Raw genomic sequence first — 15275 nt, forward strand, 5'->3', positions numbered from 1 at the left:
TGCATCCCCAAACAGGAGTGAGCTGAAAACCTCAGGTTGCACCTCCACATTCTTTAGAGCCACAGACACTTTGGAGGTTGGGGGACAGAAGGACACTGGGCATGGGGCCACCTTGCAGGGCTAAGGCTTGCCCAGGAGTCAAGACCAGGCCCAGGTATCCTTGCCAGTTGGTATCTACCCTGACTCCCACTAGGAACCACAGTCCAGGTGAGAGAAGGGCAGAGGGTCCAAGGAATGGGGGCTGAGGTATCAGGGGTCAGTTTTCATCAAAGAAGCCCCAGGCCCTACATCAGACCCCTGGTTCTGGCTTACTATAACCTTTTGAGGCCCCGGTGCTACCCTACTCAGGGCCGCTCCCCAGGAAAGGCAGGGGACCCAGATACACCCCCTCCCCAGCTAAGACAGTGGAGTGAGGCGGGCGAGCCAATGACAGGCAGTGGTGCAAGCGGCAGTTTATTACTGAGTGATCTGGAGTGGGCAGTCCCTCCAGCCTGAGACCCAGGCATGAGGCCTTGACAGGCAGTGGGGTGGGAGGTGGGGGCAGAGCTCAAGCAGGAAGAGAAAAAGGAGTTAATTCTGTTCTTTAGGGGTCACAGCCAGCAAGTGAAGGATTTGAGGGGCCTGGTCAGTGCCCACCTTGCCACCCATGGAGCCTCCTTGGGCAGTCTTTGCATAGTGACCAGCCAACTGGCCATGGCCTGACCAATGACCCAGGTTGGGGAGAGACCCAGCGGCTGCCCCAGGGCTCTGGAAACAGGGAATGCAGAAGGCATTGTGGGCCCTGGGTAGTGAGTTGAGGGACCTCTGGACCCATCCGAGGGCCCAGCTCAAGCAGTGAGCTGGCAAGTGCAGGACAGAGCTGCAGGGGCATCCCCCCAGCTGCAGACAGAGCTGGGGTCCAGGCGGTCCTCCAGAGTCAACAGAGAAAAGAGGCAAGACAAAGTGAGAAGTAGGTGGCTGTAGAAAATCCACTCAGTCCATGACAAAACATCGGATGCAAGGGTGCAAAGTGCCAAAGTCTTTTATGCACCTGCTCTGGGCCAAGTACTTCTGGAGGAGGCAGGGACCAGTCTAGGGCCACACGGTATGGGGCCTGCGTGGCCAGCCACGTGGCCTCGGGACGCCTGCGTCCAGCCAGGGCTGAGGCTCCATGACAGATCTGCCCCAGCACCCGAGAAGCCCAGCCTGGACACTGGGGTCACTAAGTGAGGTACACGGGTTGATTCCCTGGATGGGCTGCCCCTTCTGCCCTCTTAGGGGCTGGTGGCCAGCCACCAGCCTCAGGGCATAGTGGAGGGGCTCTGGGGTGTGTAGGAGGGACCCAACTAGCAGGTCAGTGTCTGGAGCAATAAAAGTTGGGGCACACGGTAAAATAGGCCCCTGGGACAGAGGGACAGAGGTGACACAGGCCCCTGGGGCTGAGGGACAGAGGTGACATGGGCCCCTGGACAAAGGGACATAAGGTGACATAGTTCCTGGGGACAGAGGGACATGAGGTGACATAGGCCCCGAGGACAGGGGGACATGAGGTGGCAAGAGCCTTCAGAGTGGTTTGTGACATGAGCAACCCAAGCCCCGGAGGAAGGAGTCACCTGAAGACATAGGGTCCCACACAGGTTGAGGGGCACCAGATGACGCAGCACCTCTAGGGAAACGTAGGGCTTTCAGAAGACTCAGTGCGGGGGTCCCTCCCCCTGATCTGGGGCTCCAGGCAGCGCTGAGGAGGGCAGAGCAGGCTGCTGGGGCCCCAGGAGTGCCCAGGCACCAGGACTCTCAGGAAATGGGCCAGGCAGCAGGGCTTGGCTGCTTCCCAGTCTGCCCGCCCTAGCTCTCCTCCAGGTGGAGGCTGATGAACTCCTGGATGCACCTGCGGTACTGGAGCTCCGTGGGGCTGCTGCTGGCCAGGGGGCCTGGCTGGCCTGGGGGCGCCTCAGCTTCCCGCATCTCCTCAGCCATGCGCGCCAGACGTAGCCTGATGGAAGCCCAGCATGAGGGTGCCACCCAGGTGCCACAGCGCCCCACCCCCCATGGCGCCCTGCCCTCCGCTCCAGCACCCCCAAGCTGCCTGACACTCACAGTGTGACAATATCGGCATTAGCCTCCTGTATCGCGATGCTCAGCGGGTCCTGCTGCTCCTGATCCAAAGCGTGCTGGTCGGCACCCCGCTTCAAGAACAAGCACACCTGGCTGAGGGGCAGAGGAGCCGAGTTGGGGCGCCGCACGCAGGAAACACGGCCCAAAGGCAAGCAGGAAGGGCACCTGTGACTCACCCAGTGTGGCCCAGGAGCGTGGCATGGTGCAGGGGCGCCCGGCCTCGGCTGTCTCTTTGGTTCACATCCGCTCCATTTTGCAGGAGGTACTCACAGATGATCAAGGAGCCCTGGGGAGCCAGGGGGCAGGTCAGACTGAACCCAGGAGATGGCCCCTTGGAGGGCCCTGTGTACAAGCCCCTGAAGCGGCAGGCCTGAAGATGCCAATGTGTCAGCATGCACCTGTGTCCGGCCCCCGGCCCCAGGCCTGCTCACCCCTAGCACGGCCTGCACCAATGGCGTCTTGCCCTCGTCCTCTGTGTCTGCCCAGTTGACCTCGGCCCCGTGGGCCAGTGCGGCAGCCAGTGCAGGAAGGTCGCGGGTACGTGCTGCACGGTGGGCCAGCAGACCAGGGTGCAGCTCCCGCACGTCCGCCAGGCCCCAGGTCTCTGCCTCTCCATCTGCCTCGCCACTGGACTCTTCAGACTCTGCACCCTCTGCGAGGATGGCGGGGGGGGGGGGTAGTCAGGGACAGTGATCTAGCCTACTGCAGAGGGGCGGAAGAGCTGGGGAGGGACTGCAGCAGAGAGGTGGGCAGGTGTGCACCCACCTTCCTCAGTGACACTGTCCACCATGGAACCTGCACCAAAGGCCAGAACATCCGAGCTGCCATCGGAGCTACCACCTAAGCCACTGTCGCTGCTCAGACCTGCGGGGTCCGTGGGCAGACGGGGTACTGAGCATCCCTGACTCCTCCCCCAAACCCCAACCATCCTCCAGGGGATGCCCCCAGGGGCAGGACCAGCTCCCACTAGGGAACACGGGGGAGCATGGCCCAGGATAAGAGGAAAGGGGAGAAAACAAATAATGGGCAGCTACACATGGACACCCACCCTCAGGCAGGTCAGTCCCAGCAGGACGGGTGAGCATGTGCAGGCTGCGGGTGTTTAGCCCTGTTTGTGGCCAGTGCATGCCGGGAGGTCACTGTCCAGTGATGGAGTCTTGGCCAAGCCCTGGAGATGGGCCCCAGGCAGCACTGAGCAAGCTGTCAGCCCAGCTCACCCTAGGGGCAACCCTTGCAGAAGAGCACTGGGCTCAGGATGGTGAGGCAGCGCCCTCTGCTGCCCATGGTCACTCCCTGTCACCCCATCAGCCCTGCGCTTTCTTTCTTAGTGAGGGCCGTGCCTTCTGCCCACACTGCCCAGACTGGTGGGTGCTGACCAACCATTAGCAGGCAGCCTTCAGGGAGGGCTCGACATGTAGCAGTTGTCCCCAACTCCAACAGAAGCAAGAAAAATGTGCATCATTGTGCAACGAGCTTTCTGGACCCCCAGCACACCGGTGCGCATACACTCACCCATCTGGACACCTGTGTGTACTCTGACACACACATCTCTCTTGTGTGCACACAGCACATGCACACTCACACATATCACTCAAGGGTCATGGCCCCAGCTTTCAAGTCAGTGCTCAAGTTATCCCCAGCCCCTCAAGGTATAATCCCAGTCTTAGCCCTGCTTGACCCCGTCTTCCCCACTCCAAGACCAGCCTCTATGGTACCACCTCCGAACCTTGTCGCTTCTGCAAGTAACACCTGTCCTGCCAGTCCCCAAATGAGTGGCCACAGTGATCCACCCTATTGGTGAGTCATGCCTGGTCCTGCCCTGCTGCCCTGGCTGGGCTGAGGGGTAGGCAGCAGGGGCTGGGGAGCTTGCAGCACTTACTGCGTGGACCAGCCGCAGCAGCCCCTGCGTCAAAATAGGAGAAGAGGGAGTCCAGCTCATCAGGGCAGAAGAGGGAATCCCGGCGGAACCTGCGCTCCACAGCACCTGCACAGGAGTGGGAGACCCAAGGCCGTCATGCTGTGTGCCCCTGTGAGCCCTGTCTCCTGCCCTGCCCTGCCCTGCCCCAACCTCCCTGGGGTCTGGGCTTAGTGGCTCACCCGGCTGGAGCCCTCTCCCACCCGCCATCCAAGTGAGCTGACAGCCCTCCCACCTGAGGACAGAGCAGCCACGGAGGGCAGGACAGGCTCCATCCGGACCTTGCGGCGGGCGGTGGGGACACGGGGGGAGTTGTGGTGGCCCGGGCACTTAAGGGCCCGCCAGCGCCGTGGGGCCTCCCGGGCTGATGTGGAGGGCGGCTTCCGGAGGAACTTCTTTTCTACGTACTTGTCCTTGATCCAGGCCTCCTTGTCCTGCCTGGACCAGGGTGGACATGAGGCCGCACTCAAGGCTGGGGCTCGCTGCCCCATCCCTGCTGCGCCCACCTCACCTGGGGCTGCTGGCCGTGGGCTTCCTGCTGCCCGGCCCCTCACACTGGGCCTCGTAGATCTGGTTCATGGTGCTGTTTCCAAGCTCACACATCAGCTGGCAGGAGACAGGGTGTGCAGGCCTCAGCCCAGCTCACAGACACCCTCAGGCTACAGACCCAGCCCTCCCCACACCTCCACCAGGGGCTGTCAGCCTGCGATGGTCCCACACATACCTTTAGCAGCTCCGGCTCCCACGAGTCCAGAGTCAGGGACCGCACCTTGGAGCAGTGGACACCCAGGCTCCTAGGCGGTGGGGAGGCAGAGGTGAGTCAGAGGTGGCTCGGACTAGCGCCCCTGCCCACCCACCTGGTGGGCCTACCTGTGGATGCCTGAGCACTCGATGCACAGCAGCACACCCAGGTTGATGCTAGCCCAGCGAGGGTCGAGCTGGCCGCAGTCACCACACTGGCTATTGCCGGACACGCCCTGCATGCGCTGAAGCACGCTCTCGCCCTTGACACCACGTTCCCGGGAGTCTGTGGCAGAGTCGATGCTGCTTGTGGATGGGGACGCCGTGCGGTCCAGCCTCTGGGGACGGTGTGAGGGGCCGTTCAGCCCTTCAGGAGCTGCAGTCTCAGTTTCCCCAGCAGGGCCCCACCCCCACTCCCGCCCCCAGCCAGAGGTGCCAGCTCAGGCTAGGGCCCCCAACCAAAGCCCATGCTTACATGTGTGCAGGCACACTCACACATACCCACAATGCACACACATGTACATGCACACTTGCACTGCCCATACACACTTGCATGCGACCTGCAGGGGCCGTGTGAACACATGTGCAGGGTGCTGGCCGGGCCACACCTCGCTGTAGCAGCTGTCCGGGCTCTCCCGGTAGGCGGAGGCGATGCTTGCTTGCACGGCTTGGACCCAGGCCTGCCGCAACTTCTCAGAATCAGCCTGCAGCATGCAGCTCCTGGGGGGGAGGGGTCGTCAGGCCGGGCAGGCAGGGGCCCCCTCCCCAACCCTGCCAGGCTGGGGCTCCTCACTTGGTGGGTGACACGACCTCAAAGCAGAACCTCCGCTCGATGTCCTCACATGGCTTCACGGAGCACAGGCGGAGGTCGTCCACCACCACCGTCAGCACGTCCTGTGGGCAGCACACGGTGGCCCCTCCCACTCAACACGCAGCCCTGACCACCCACTGATCGCTCTGCCTTACAGACACAGACTGTCTGAGACCCAAGGGCTCTCTGTCCGCCTGACCACTCAGACTGTGATGCCCGTCACTGTTCTCAGCCCACCTGAGCAGCCCGGTGGAGAGGGGCCCTGTGCATACCTTCAGCCTCTTCTGGTAGACTAGCTGGCTGTTCTGGATGGAGAACCAGCGCCTGGGCAGGTGAATGGGCCAGGAGGGGTCAGGCAGGGCCAGCCTTATGACCCCACTGCCCCGGCCCCCAGGAAGGTTCCCTCACCGGTTCCATGTCTTAAAGGCATTGCTGGCCCTTTTGAAGAGGTAGCCCTCCATCACCACACCGCTGGGCGCATCTACATCGAACTCTGCTTTGGGCTCATCATAGGAGAAGTCCTGGGGGGGCAGTCAGAGCCGGGTTCCCAGTGAATGCTCGCCCTGAACTGAAGCAAGGCCCCTGCCCAAAAGCCCCTGGGGGCAGTGGCCTCACGTCACGGCTGGGGCCCCAGAGCCCAGGCCCTCACACCCCGCACCCTAGCCTTGTAGGAACAGCAGGCTCTGGGATCAGGAAGGAAGCTGCCTCCCCCATCCTGGGTCCCCCATTCATGTCGCCAGCTGGGCCCGCTCCCCTCCTGACAGAGCGCCATTCACCAGGCTGGGAGACACTGAGTCTTGTCCTGTGTGTCCAGCAGTGGGAGAGGAGGCCCAGCCACCTGCTTCCCTGGCTAAGCGGGGGGCAGGAAGGGACAGCTGCTGCCGCTCCCATGGGGGGGAAGGGGGATGCATCCCGCCTCGGCTCGAGTCCTTGCTGGTGCCAGCCACTGCTTACAGCGAAGCGCCCACAGGTGCCTGGGGAGCTCTGAGGCCCGTGGGAGGTGTCCTTGGTGCTGAAGTGCCGGGGGGGGGGCAGGGAGGGCAGAGGCCCCGCCTATCTGGTCCCCCCTTTACTCCCTCTCCCTAGGGTGGACACCCACTCACCTGCAGCAGCGTCTGTGGCAGAGCAGGAGGGGTGGATGAGAGGAAGAAGAGAATGCCCGTGAGTGACAGCTCCACCCCCAGCCCCCTACCTGTCCAAGTTCTCCATGACTCTTAAATGGCAGGTTCCCCTGCAGCTCCCCCTGTCCTGGGCAGTGTGGGGGCGACTGACTGGCAAGTAACCAAAGAAGCTCCAGGAGGAGCCATCGACTGAGGACGCAAAAGCTACCATTGACCTTGAAGGAAGGCCCCAGCATTTGTGCGCTGAGGAAGCTGGCCATTTGCCCACCCTTACCCTGGCCTCTAAGTGGCCAGAGGGCTGCCCAGACCCTCCTGCTGTTGAGGCCCCTAAAGATGGGGACCCCAGAAGAGAGGGTAGGTCTGAGGGAAGGGTCAGAGAGTGTATATGTGCCAATGGACCTCCCAGGTCAGCGGTATGGAGAGGGATGGAGGTGGTGGCCTCTTGGGGTCCCCCTATCATGTGCAGGGGGGTTGGGACCTCACCCGTTGCTGGATGGCAGCATGTCTGTGCTCCATCTCCCGCTTCTCCACTGCTGAGTCAATCACCAGCTGGTCCAGCTGTGGGGACAGGCGTCAGGAGGGAAAGGAGCCTGAGACCCGGACTGGGGTTTCCCCCTCCCCACAGGCTCACCTCGGCCGCCAGCTTCTTCATGTAGGGGTCTAGCTGGTGCAGCAGGCTGTAGCCTTGCTGGAAGAAGCTGTACTGGGCGTGCATGAAGGACAGCATCTGCAGGTAGGAGGCACTGGTGAGGCCACCCACACCTGGCACACTTGCTGCACATGCCTGTATTCAAGGGCAGCTGCCCGCCCACCTGCCCCTCACCAGGCACTCACAGAATCCAAAATCTCAAACTTCTTCTTGGCCTGAAGGACATTGATCTGCCAGGGGAGAAATGAATAGGGGAAGGGTGTCGGGGCTGAGATAGCCATGGCCTGCACCTTGCTACACAAAGTCCACTCTGGCTGCTTGTGGTTCCCTGAGACCCCCAGCTCATCTTCATATCCCTGCACTAGCACCAGCCCTATCTTCCTACTGCCTATATTCCTTCCCATGTCAACAATGGATCCCTTCCAGAATCAAAGCCAGAAATTCTCACTTCTGCTCAAGGCCCTCTAAGCCCACCCTCAGTGAGGTCTCCCAGGCCTCCACCCCTTCAGCCTGCAGTCCCTGGCTTTTCCCAGCCCATCCCCACCTCTGGACCTTTGCCAGCCCCCCCCACCATGTTCCTTCCCAAGATATGATATTGAAGGCTTTCTCAAGATAGAGAAGCCTCTGTGGATGCCAGCTCTGTCTATCCGCAGGAACACAGAGACACCTCCCACCCCACCCTAGGACCCAACCCTTCTATGCCCTGCACTGACCTGGAGCACATAGTCTAGTGCCAGGTGGCGGAAGCACTTGCGGGTTAGGGTCAGGGCACTTGTAGCCTCCTCCACCTCATGGGGCCGGTGCCTTGGGGCCTGGGCGTTCCTCACCAGGGACAGCTCCAGGTCCTCCCGTACTTTGTCAAACTGCTTCTTGGTCTCTTTGAACTTCCGCACATCCCTGGAGGCAGGAGTGTGAGGTCAGGGGCTCCCAGGAGGGGCGAATGTAGAGACCCCACCTTCATGAAACGCCCTCGCAATGCTCCCAGCCACACTCATGGCTCCTGGGAAGGGCCTGCCTCCCTTCCTCACCTCCCTGCCCACACCACACTGCAGCCCTAACCCCCTGCAGCCATTGCACTAGGTGTCCCCCTCCCCTTCCCCTTCCTCTCCACCTCCAGGCCCCTTTTTCCTGATCTAGGGCCCACCCTGGCCCTTCACCACCTTACTCCCAGGTCCAACCTAGGATGACCCCCAGCTTCAACCCAGACTCCAGGATCATATACCCAGCTTCAACATGACATCATTCGGGGGTCCCATAGGTACCCCAACTGCACACACAGGTGCTGAGCTCAGACCCCCACCCAGCCCTCACCTCTTCCCACCACCACCCTGATTCTTTCCATGGTCATGCCCTTACCTGTCGCCGGAGGCCCTCATCCTACCCTCCAGCCCTGTCCCCCTTCCAACACTTTGCTCTGGCTGAGCGCCCTGACCCAGAGCCCTGAGGCCTCGGGCCAAGGCCCCTCATAAGCAAGCTCCAGGACCCTCCCAGGTCAAGCACAGCTGCGTCTGTCTGCTCCCTGACTCCAGCAAAGAGATCACCACTGACCTGTCCCAGGCTAGGGAAGGCCAGGCCTCCCTTCAGGTCTGGGGGCATTGAGCCACTCACTCTTTAATAAAGTTGTGGAGCTGTTGCCGCACGGACCTCTGGGCCTGGTCAAACAGGATCTGGGGACCAAGAGATAGTGTGTGTGGGGTGAGAATTCAGTCTCCATATGACCCCAGGGGCCAGGCCCCTGTCCCTCCCAGGTGAGAACCAGGGGAAGCCCCAGTCAGCCAGCCTGGGCCTCCACTGGTCATCCCCACAAAGCCAGCCTCAGGGCCCAGGGGAGTGGATGTGGCCGCCTAGGCGTGGGTTGGTGCCCAGAGGTGGCAGCTGTGGCCACCTGCCCATCTCTCCTCCTGATTCTAGGCCAGACTAGAGGCCAAAGCTATCCCTGATGGGCCCTTCCCATGGCCCCACCCCACACTGGCCCAATGGGGGAGGCCCACACAGAGCACCTGGTGATACCCACAGCCTCCTGTCCCTGGGAGGCCACATTGAGGATGACCAGCCCTGCAATAGGAAGGATTGGGTTGGAGCCGGAGCTCCCAAAGGACCTGGCCTAATGAGCAGAGTAGGTGGTTGTCAGGAACTGGAGGGCTCCCCACAGCACTTATGGGACCCAAAATCAGAGCCTCCCACATGAGGGACTCTCTCAGGAAGCAGACAGACAGATAGACATGGCAGGACAAGCTGTTCTGAGATGGTTTATTTCTGAACTTCCCCTACGGGGGGTGGGGCCCCTTGTTTAGTCTGGGGCTCTAGTTCCCAGGCTACTGTACAACCACCCACGTGTGCCTCAAGCCCTTCTCCATATATCTGTGCTGGGGGCCCTGAGGGCTCAAGGTCACCCAGCCCCAGCCCGGGTAGCAGTGAGGTTGGACTCGTCCAGGGGCCATGAGGTCAGCCTGGGAGATGCTTCTGCTACAATGGCTGGATACCCCTGTGTGGTTAGGGGACCCTGGATGAACCTCCAAGACCTCTCCCTCCCTGAGACCCCACTGTCCCCAGTGCCTCCCTCACCCTCCCCACTGTCTGGCCCTCACCTGGGACACAGCAGAGAGCCTCATGACATCCCTCACCGCACAGACTAGAAGACCCAAAATGTGGCCTCTCCCAAAGACGACCCCGCCAGCCAGCTCAACTTCCTGATGGGCCCTTGGACAGGCCCTCACACACATCACCCCCACCCTGGCAGCGCTTACCATGTGGTAGTTGACCATCTCCTGCAGGCTGTCTCCAAACCTCTGCAGACATTCCTAGAGGAGCAGGGTGAGGAGACCCCTCACTCAGATGGAACAGCCATGCCCCTGAGTGGCCAGCACCTCCCCAGCCAAAGCCTATGGAACCATCCCTGCCACCCAGCACAGATGCCCACCTGCTCCCAGGCCTGGGCACCCTCGAGGGGTTGCCTGCCCATGCCCACCCCTAACTAACAGTCAGAGGTCAGCTGCCCCCCTCACCGAGATGACGGTGTCACCCTGGCATTGCTGAGACAGGTCTCGGACACCGCTCACGAAGAGCCTGTTGGTTGTGACGTAGGCCTTGCCAGCCTCGATCATGCCGCTGCACAGCTTGACCAGCTGTGGACAGGGTGGAGGAATGACACTCAAGGCACCTGCCTTCACCAGCCCCCGCCACTGCCAAGAGGCTGGGCCAGAAGAAGGCCACTCAGGGCCCAGTAGTGCCCAGAACACAGCTGCTCTAAGCAGCCTGAGGCTGGGAAAGTACCACCACTGCCTGCCTTCCATCGCAAGCCCACCGGGCACCAGGACAGCATGGTGCCACCTGGGCTTTGGCTACAGAGCAGGAGTTGGAGCAGGACAGGGAAGCCTGAGCAGGGAGCTTAGGGCTGGGGTTGGCATGTCACCCTGGCCAACCAGCAGCTGTCTCCAGCCCTAAAGGTACACTGGAGAGAACACCTGAAGGCCCACCACCACCTAATGGGAGACCCAGGGGCAGACATACGTGTGTGCTGTGTATGTACCTAGGACAGTCATGGTAGGCATAGCTGGGGTGGTCGGGACAACACGTAGGCTGCATGCCCCATGTGCAACACAGTTGTGCTCACACACACATGCACACAAACAGGTGGCTAGCCGTGGGGGACAGAGAGCAGCACTGGACCCCTGTGCACCTTGGTCCCCTCACCTTGTCCAGTTTGGCCTCGATCTCGACCACATCTGTCTCCACCTCATCGATAGTCGCCCTGCAATGGGAACAGCAGCTGGTGATCAGCCTACAGCCCGCTTCCCTGACCACATGGCAGACTGGGTCTTCACCTCCACGTGCATCTCCCCAAGGGGGCTGCTGAGACAGTGGCTGCTTGCTCCTGTCAGCCAACCTACAGCCACATGGCCCCATGGGTCTCAGACAGGCCAGAAAATGGAAGTTGAGAGAGGTTGCTGCCACCCAGGAAGAGGAGTCAGGACAGGGACCCAGGCCTAGCTGACTCTAGAGCTGCCCAGTGCCCACCACAACCCCATGCAGGAAAAGGCCCAGTTGGATGTGATGTCCCCATCTGGGGTCAAGCTGCTGGGGCCTGGGATAGAGAGGTCAGACAAGTCTGAGGACAGAGGGAGGGGCTGGAACCCCAGGGCAGGTGTGTGTAGACAAGGCAAGTCAGCTATTCTCCTGCCTAATGCCAAGACCCAGGGTTGATCCCAGACTCCACCTGGAACCGCCCCCCCCCCCAAGCCTGGTGGCCCCTGTGGCAAATTTGTCTCAGCCGGAGCCAGCCAAGAACATGAGGCGGCCGCTCTCTCTCATTCCCTCAGCACCATGAGATCCCCAAGTCTCCGAACCTCAAAACACAGAATGGCACTGTCAGCTTGGAGAAAGGGGTAGGCTTTGGAGGAGCCCACTCCCCTGGGCAGCTTGACAATGGGCTATCTCGGGGAGGGGAGAGTTAACACATGACATCACCAGAGAAGCCGTGGACAGGAGAATCCCCGGAAGGCAGAGGCAGATGGATCAGGCACGTGACACCCCCCCCCCAACCCCATGCTCCCAGAACAGGAAATAGGAAAATCAGGCCAGGATCCCGGTGCCCCCAACCCCCTCAGCTGGTGAGCTGGGCCCATCTGGCCTCCTGGGGATGAGGGACAACGGGAATGGGGCTCAGACCAGGGGCGGGAGGCAGGCCTCCAGGGACAGGCCTTGGGTGGGGTCAGGCAAAGGGGAGGGGGCAGGGGGAGGGACATATCCCAGGGTTTCCCAGGCCTGGATGGTAGGACCTAGTCCCCTCACTTGGGGTGTAGCTCAGAATGATCTCCATTAGGAGCTGGGGTGGGGAAGAGCACCCAGGGATTTTGTAAGGTCCCCCCCCCCCACCTGGCAGGACTCCTTCTGAGCACCGCCCATCCCTTCTGGAGGGGCTCAGGGGACTCTATTCTGGAGCAGAGAGGGTCAGAAAGGTTGTCTGCTTGGACTGGAGGTGGCCCAGGCCCCAATGGGGTGCCCTGCAGCCCACCTAGGACTGCCCCTCTGAACCACTTGGTGGTGTGACCTGAAATATGTGAGGCTGACTGCAGGAGGCTGGGACCCCAGGGACCCTGACCTCTGCTGTAGCCTCTCCTGTCCCTCTCAGAGGATCCCAGGGCAGGGAAGGAGCACCCCACCCAGAAGAGGATGCCGCAGAGGGAGACACAGCCTTGGTGCTCCAGCCATCCCAAATATCCTGGGCAGCTGTACAGAGAGCTGCCACCCTTGGGCCTGGGCACCTGGTGCTTGGAGCAAGGCATGGGTGGGGTTGCACCAGGAGACAGTGTGCCAGCTCTCCTTCCCTAGCCCCTGAGGACCAGAGGCCTCCTCTCCTGCCCTCCCTCCAGGCTTTCCTCAGCAGCTTGGAGGATGAGATTGAGGGAGAGGCCAGTCCCCCCCCAAAGCCATGACTCAGTGCCTGAAGCCCCACCCAGGGGAGGGGGCACCAAGAACAAGGGGTGGGAGGAGGCCCCACGCCTGTCTGGGAGAGTCTGGACCCCTGAGCCACATGCTCTCTCCAGGCCAAAAGTGTACAGGCAGGGTCCCCCTTCCCAGGGCTAGGGCCACATGGTCTCACATCACTGACCACATCCTCCTGGCCTGCCCCCCCATCCCCACCCTAGGCCAACCTCCAGGAAGCCCAAGTTTCATCTTCAGCTGCACCTAAGGCTGAGCAGACAGAGGGACTTCAGGGTGGCCTCAAACCCTTATTAAACCTCAACCCAACCCTGAAACCTAGAGCAAGGCTTCTGTGGCCCAGGGTTCCAGTGACTCCACTGAGCCCCTCCCCCAGGCCAGGCTGGGCACTTTCACTGGGGCAACTCCTCCCTACCAGAGGGAGCATGGCAAAGCCACCGTAATCACTGCGGGCGCCACCGGCAGAACAGGCTAGTGTAGGAAGGAAGACCAGGAGGTAAATGGGATGCCTATGCCCCCATCTGACCAGGCAAGGTGGACCTGGACCCTTCTATGCAAGGGAAGGAGGAGCATGAGTCTCTGCAGGAGGTGCCAGAACAAGGCCAGTATGCCTCAGCAAAGTCCAAGCCCCCAGACTAGTCCCTGGCTGCACACCTCCCCCCACAGCTTGGGTCCTGGAGAACAGTGAGCAGAGGTGGGGGTTACTCACACCCCCTCCCTTCATCAGTCATCAACAGAGGATGGGCAAACAGATGGTCATCCCCCACCTCTCTGCCCAGGGCCTGGGCCACCCTCTGGCTGACAAAACCCTTATCCATAGCCTCCCTTGTGAGGTGATTGTGCAAGAAGCTGGCTCCAGGGGCCCAGGGGTAAGAGTACTGATGCCTAGCCCCATTGGTGGAAGCACACACAGGCCCTCTTACTGGCAAACCCCAGAGACCCAGCACGCACACCACACATGACCAAGTGCACACATTCATAGAGACACGGTAGATATGCTCCTGTGCTATCCCATGTGCATGCATGCAGTGGCACAGTACACACACACACACGTGCAGAGACGTGTGTCCTAGTGCTGGAATATGCATGAGCAAACTAACATGGGTGTTTAGTAACAACACTCATACCAGCAAGATAAACACACTATGTGTATGAGTCCATACCAAGAAATGACACGCGACACATGTTCATGGACCTATCACTAGTCTACACACATGTATCAAGCATGCCAGCACAGAGTATACAGCTCATTTACACATTCACATCCAGGGTCTGCCACCTCAGGCAGGATGTAGACGGACATAGCTCCCATGTGTACACCTGGCAGATATGCACACATAGTGAATGTGTAATGCACACAGGAGAACACACCTGCACTCCCAGAAAGCACTAAAAACACAAACCCAGAGCAGACCACAGCCCAAAACCTCCCACCAGAACCTCCAAACCAGTCTGCTCATCCCAGCCCCCACCATTCCAGGCTTCGAGGTCACGAGGTCACCCCCTGCCAAGCAGCCAGCCCCAGGCCCCACACGTGGCTCCTGCCAACTGTCCCCCATGCACTGCTCTGGGCACATGAGCCAATGCAGAATCCAGAGACATACGCCCCACGTGCCCAGACAACCCTGGTCAGAGTAGCAATGCAGGGCCCGGGAGGGTCTCAGTCTTGTGCAGGTGACCAGCACGAAGGTGCAGACACAAAGCAGGAGTGGACACTCCCACGGAGAGGTGGCTTGCCGGCGGCAGCCCCGCCTCCACGCGCGCGCCCTCCGCGCGAGGTGACCAGCACAAGGGGCATCTTTTGTTCTGTCCCTTCGTCCTGGGGCGCTGCGGGCTTTGTCCGAGGCGGGGTCCTCCAGCTCCTGTCACCAGCTTCAGCCTCCCGGCACAAAACGGGCACCGACACCCCCACCCCGCGCCCATCCCGCGTCCACCCCGGGTCCCCCAGGGGGCGGCGACCCCAGTGACCACAAAGGGCGCGCCCCGCGTACACACCTGAAACGCGGCGAGTCCTTGATGCACTCCTCGAACTCCACCGTCATGGCTGCGGCCGCGCGCGGCGCTCACTGGCACGAGGACCACGGCGCCCCGAGCAGCATCCTCGGCCAGCCCGGCCCGCTCGTCCACCCGCCCGCGCCGCGCTCGGCGCCTGCCCGCCCCGGAACGAGGCCGCTGAGCCGCCGCTCCGCCCCGCCTGTCACCGCCGGGGAGCGTCGCCAAAGTCCGCAGCGTGCGCGCGCCTCCCGCTGTCACCGCCGGGGAGCGTCGCCAAAGTCCGCCGCCCACGGGCGCCGCCCGCTGTCACTGCCGGGGAGCGTCGCCAAACGCCCCTCCCTGAGGCCACAGGCACGCCCGGCTCCGGCCCGGACGCCCCGACATTCCGCCCCTCTTCGTTCCGGGGCCACTCCAGGTCGCGTAGGTAGGTAGGTGGGTTCAGCAACAGTAGGGCGTCGGGAGCTGTCTGCCCGGCCGCCGGATGCTGGGAGGGTCCGGGCACCGCCC

General features: G+C 61.7%; 1 protein-coding gene across 2 annotated transcripts; it reads right to left on the bottom strand.

The window, feature by feature from the left end:
• Positions 1-169: 169 nt before the first annotated feature.
• On the bottom strand, positions 170-14946 carry ACAP3 (ArfGAP with coiled-coil, ankyrin repeat and PH domains 3). 2 transcript variants are annotated; one of them, XM_066374774.1, is made up of 24 exons: positions 14769-14946; positions 11025-11082; positions 10337-10456; positions 10079-10132; positions 8940-8998; positions 8045-8228; positions 7517-7561; positions 7314-7409; positions 7166-7240; positions 6665-6676; positions 5970-6082; positions 5834-5885; positions 5544-5644; positions 5359-5470; positions 4880-5088; positions 4734-4803; positions 4521-4615; positions 4245-4447; positions 3974-4078; positions 2860-2958; positions 2526-2746; positions 2271-2380; positions 2077-2187; positions 170-1972 (listed from the first exon to the last, which is right to left on the bottom strand). In XM_066374774.1, exons 1-24 carry the CDS (start codon positions 14813-14815, stop codon positions 1825-1827), a joined length of 2499 nt encoding a protein of 832 aa, XP_066230871.1. In that variant the 5' UTR covers positions 14816-14946; the 3' UTR covers positions 170-1824. The 2 variants fall into 2 exon arrangements, with proteins under 2 accessions (XP_066230871.1, XP_066230870.1); XM_066374773.1 differs by having other exon boundaries at positions 2860-2967.
• Between the last annotated feature and the right edge of the window lie 329 nt (positions 14947-15275).

This window comes from Saccopteryx leptura, chromosome 3, assembly GCF_036850995.1.
Source record: "Saccopteryx leptura isolate mSacLep1 chromosome 3, mSacLep1_pri_phased_curated, whole genome shotgun sequence".
NCBI classification, from domain to species: domain Eukaryota; kingdom Metazoa; phylum Chordata; class Mammalia; order Chiroptera; family Emballonuridae; genus Saccopteryx; species Saccopteryx leptura.

Bases quoted from the DNA above. Each gene is read 5' to 3' on its own strand.
- ACAP3 (XM_066374773.1), bottom strand. From the start codon at position 14,815: ATGACGGTGGAGTTCGAGGAGTGCATCAAGGACTCGCCGCGTTTCAG. The intron at 5,645-5,833 runs GTATGCACAGGG...TGCTGCCCACAG, and splicing joins TCTACCAGAAGAGGCTGAAG to GACGTGCTGACGGTGGTGGT. The intron at 4,448-4,520 runs GTGAGGTGGGCG...ACCCTGGTCCAG, and splicing joins CCCACGGCCAGCAGCCCCAG to GCAGGACAAGGAGGCCTGGA.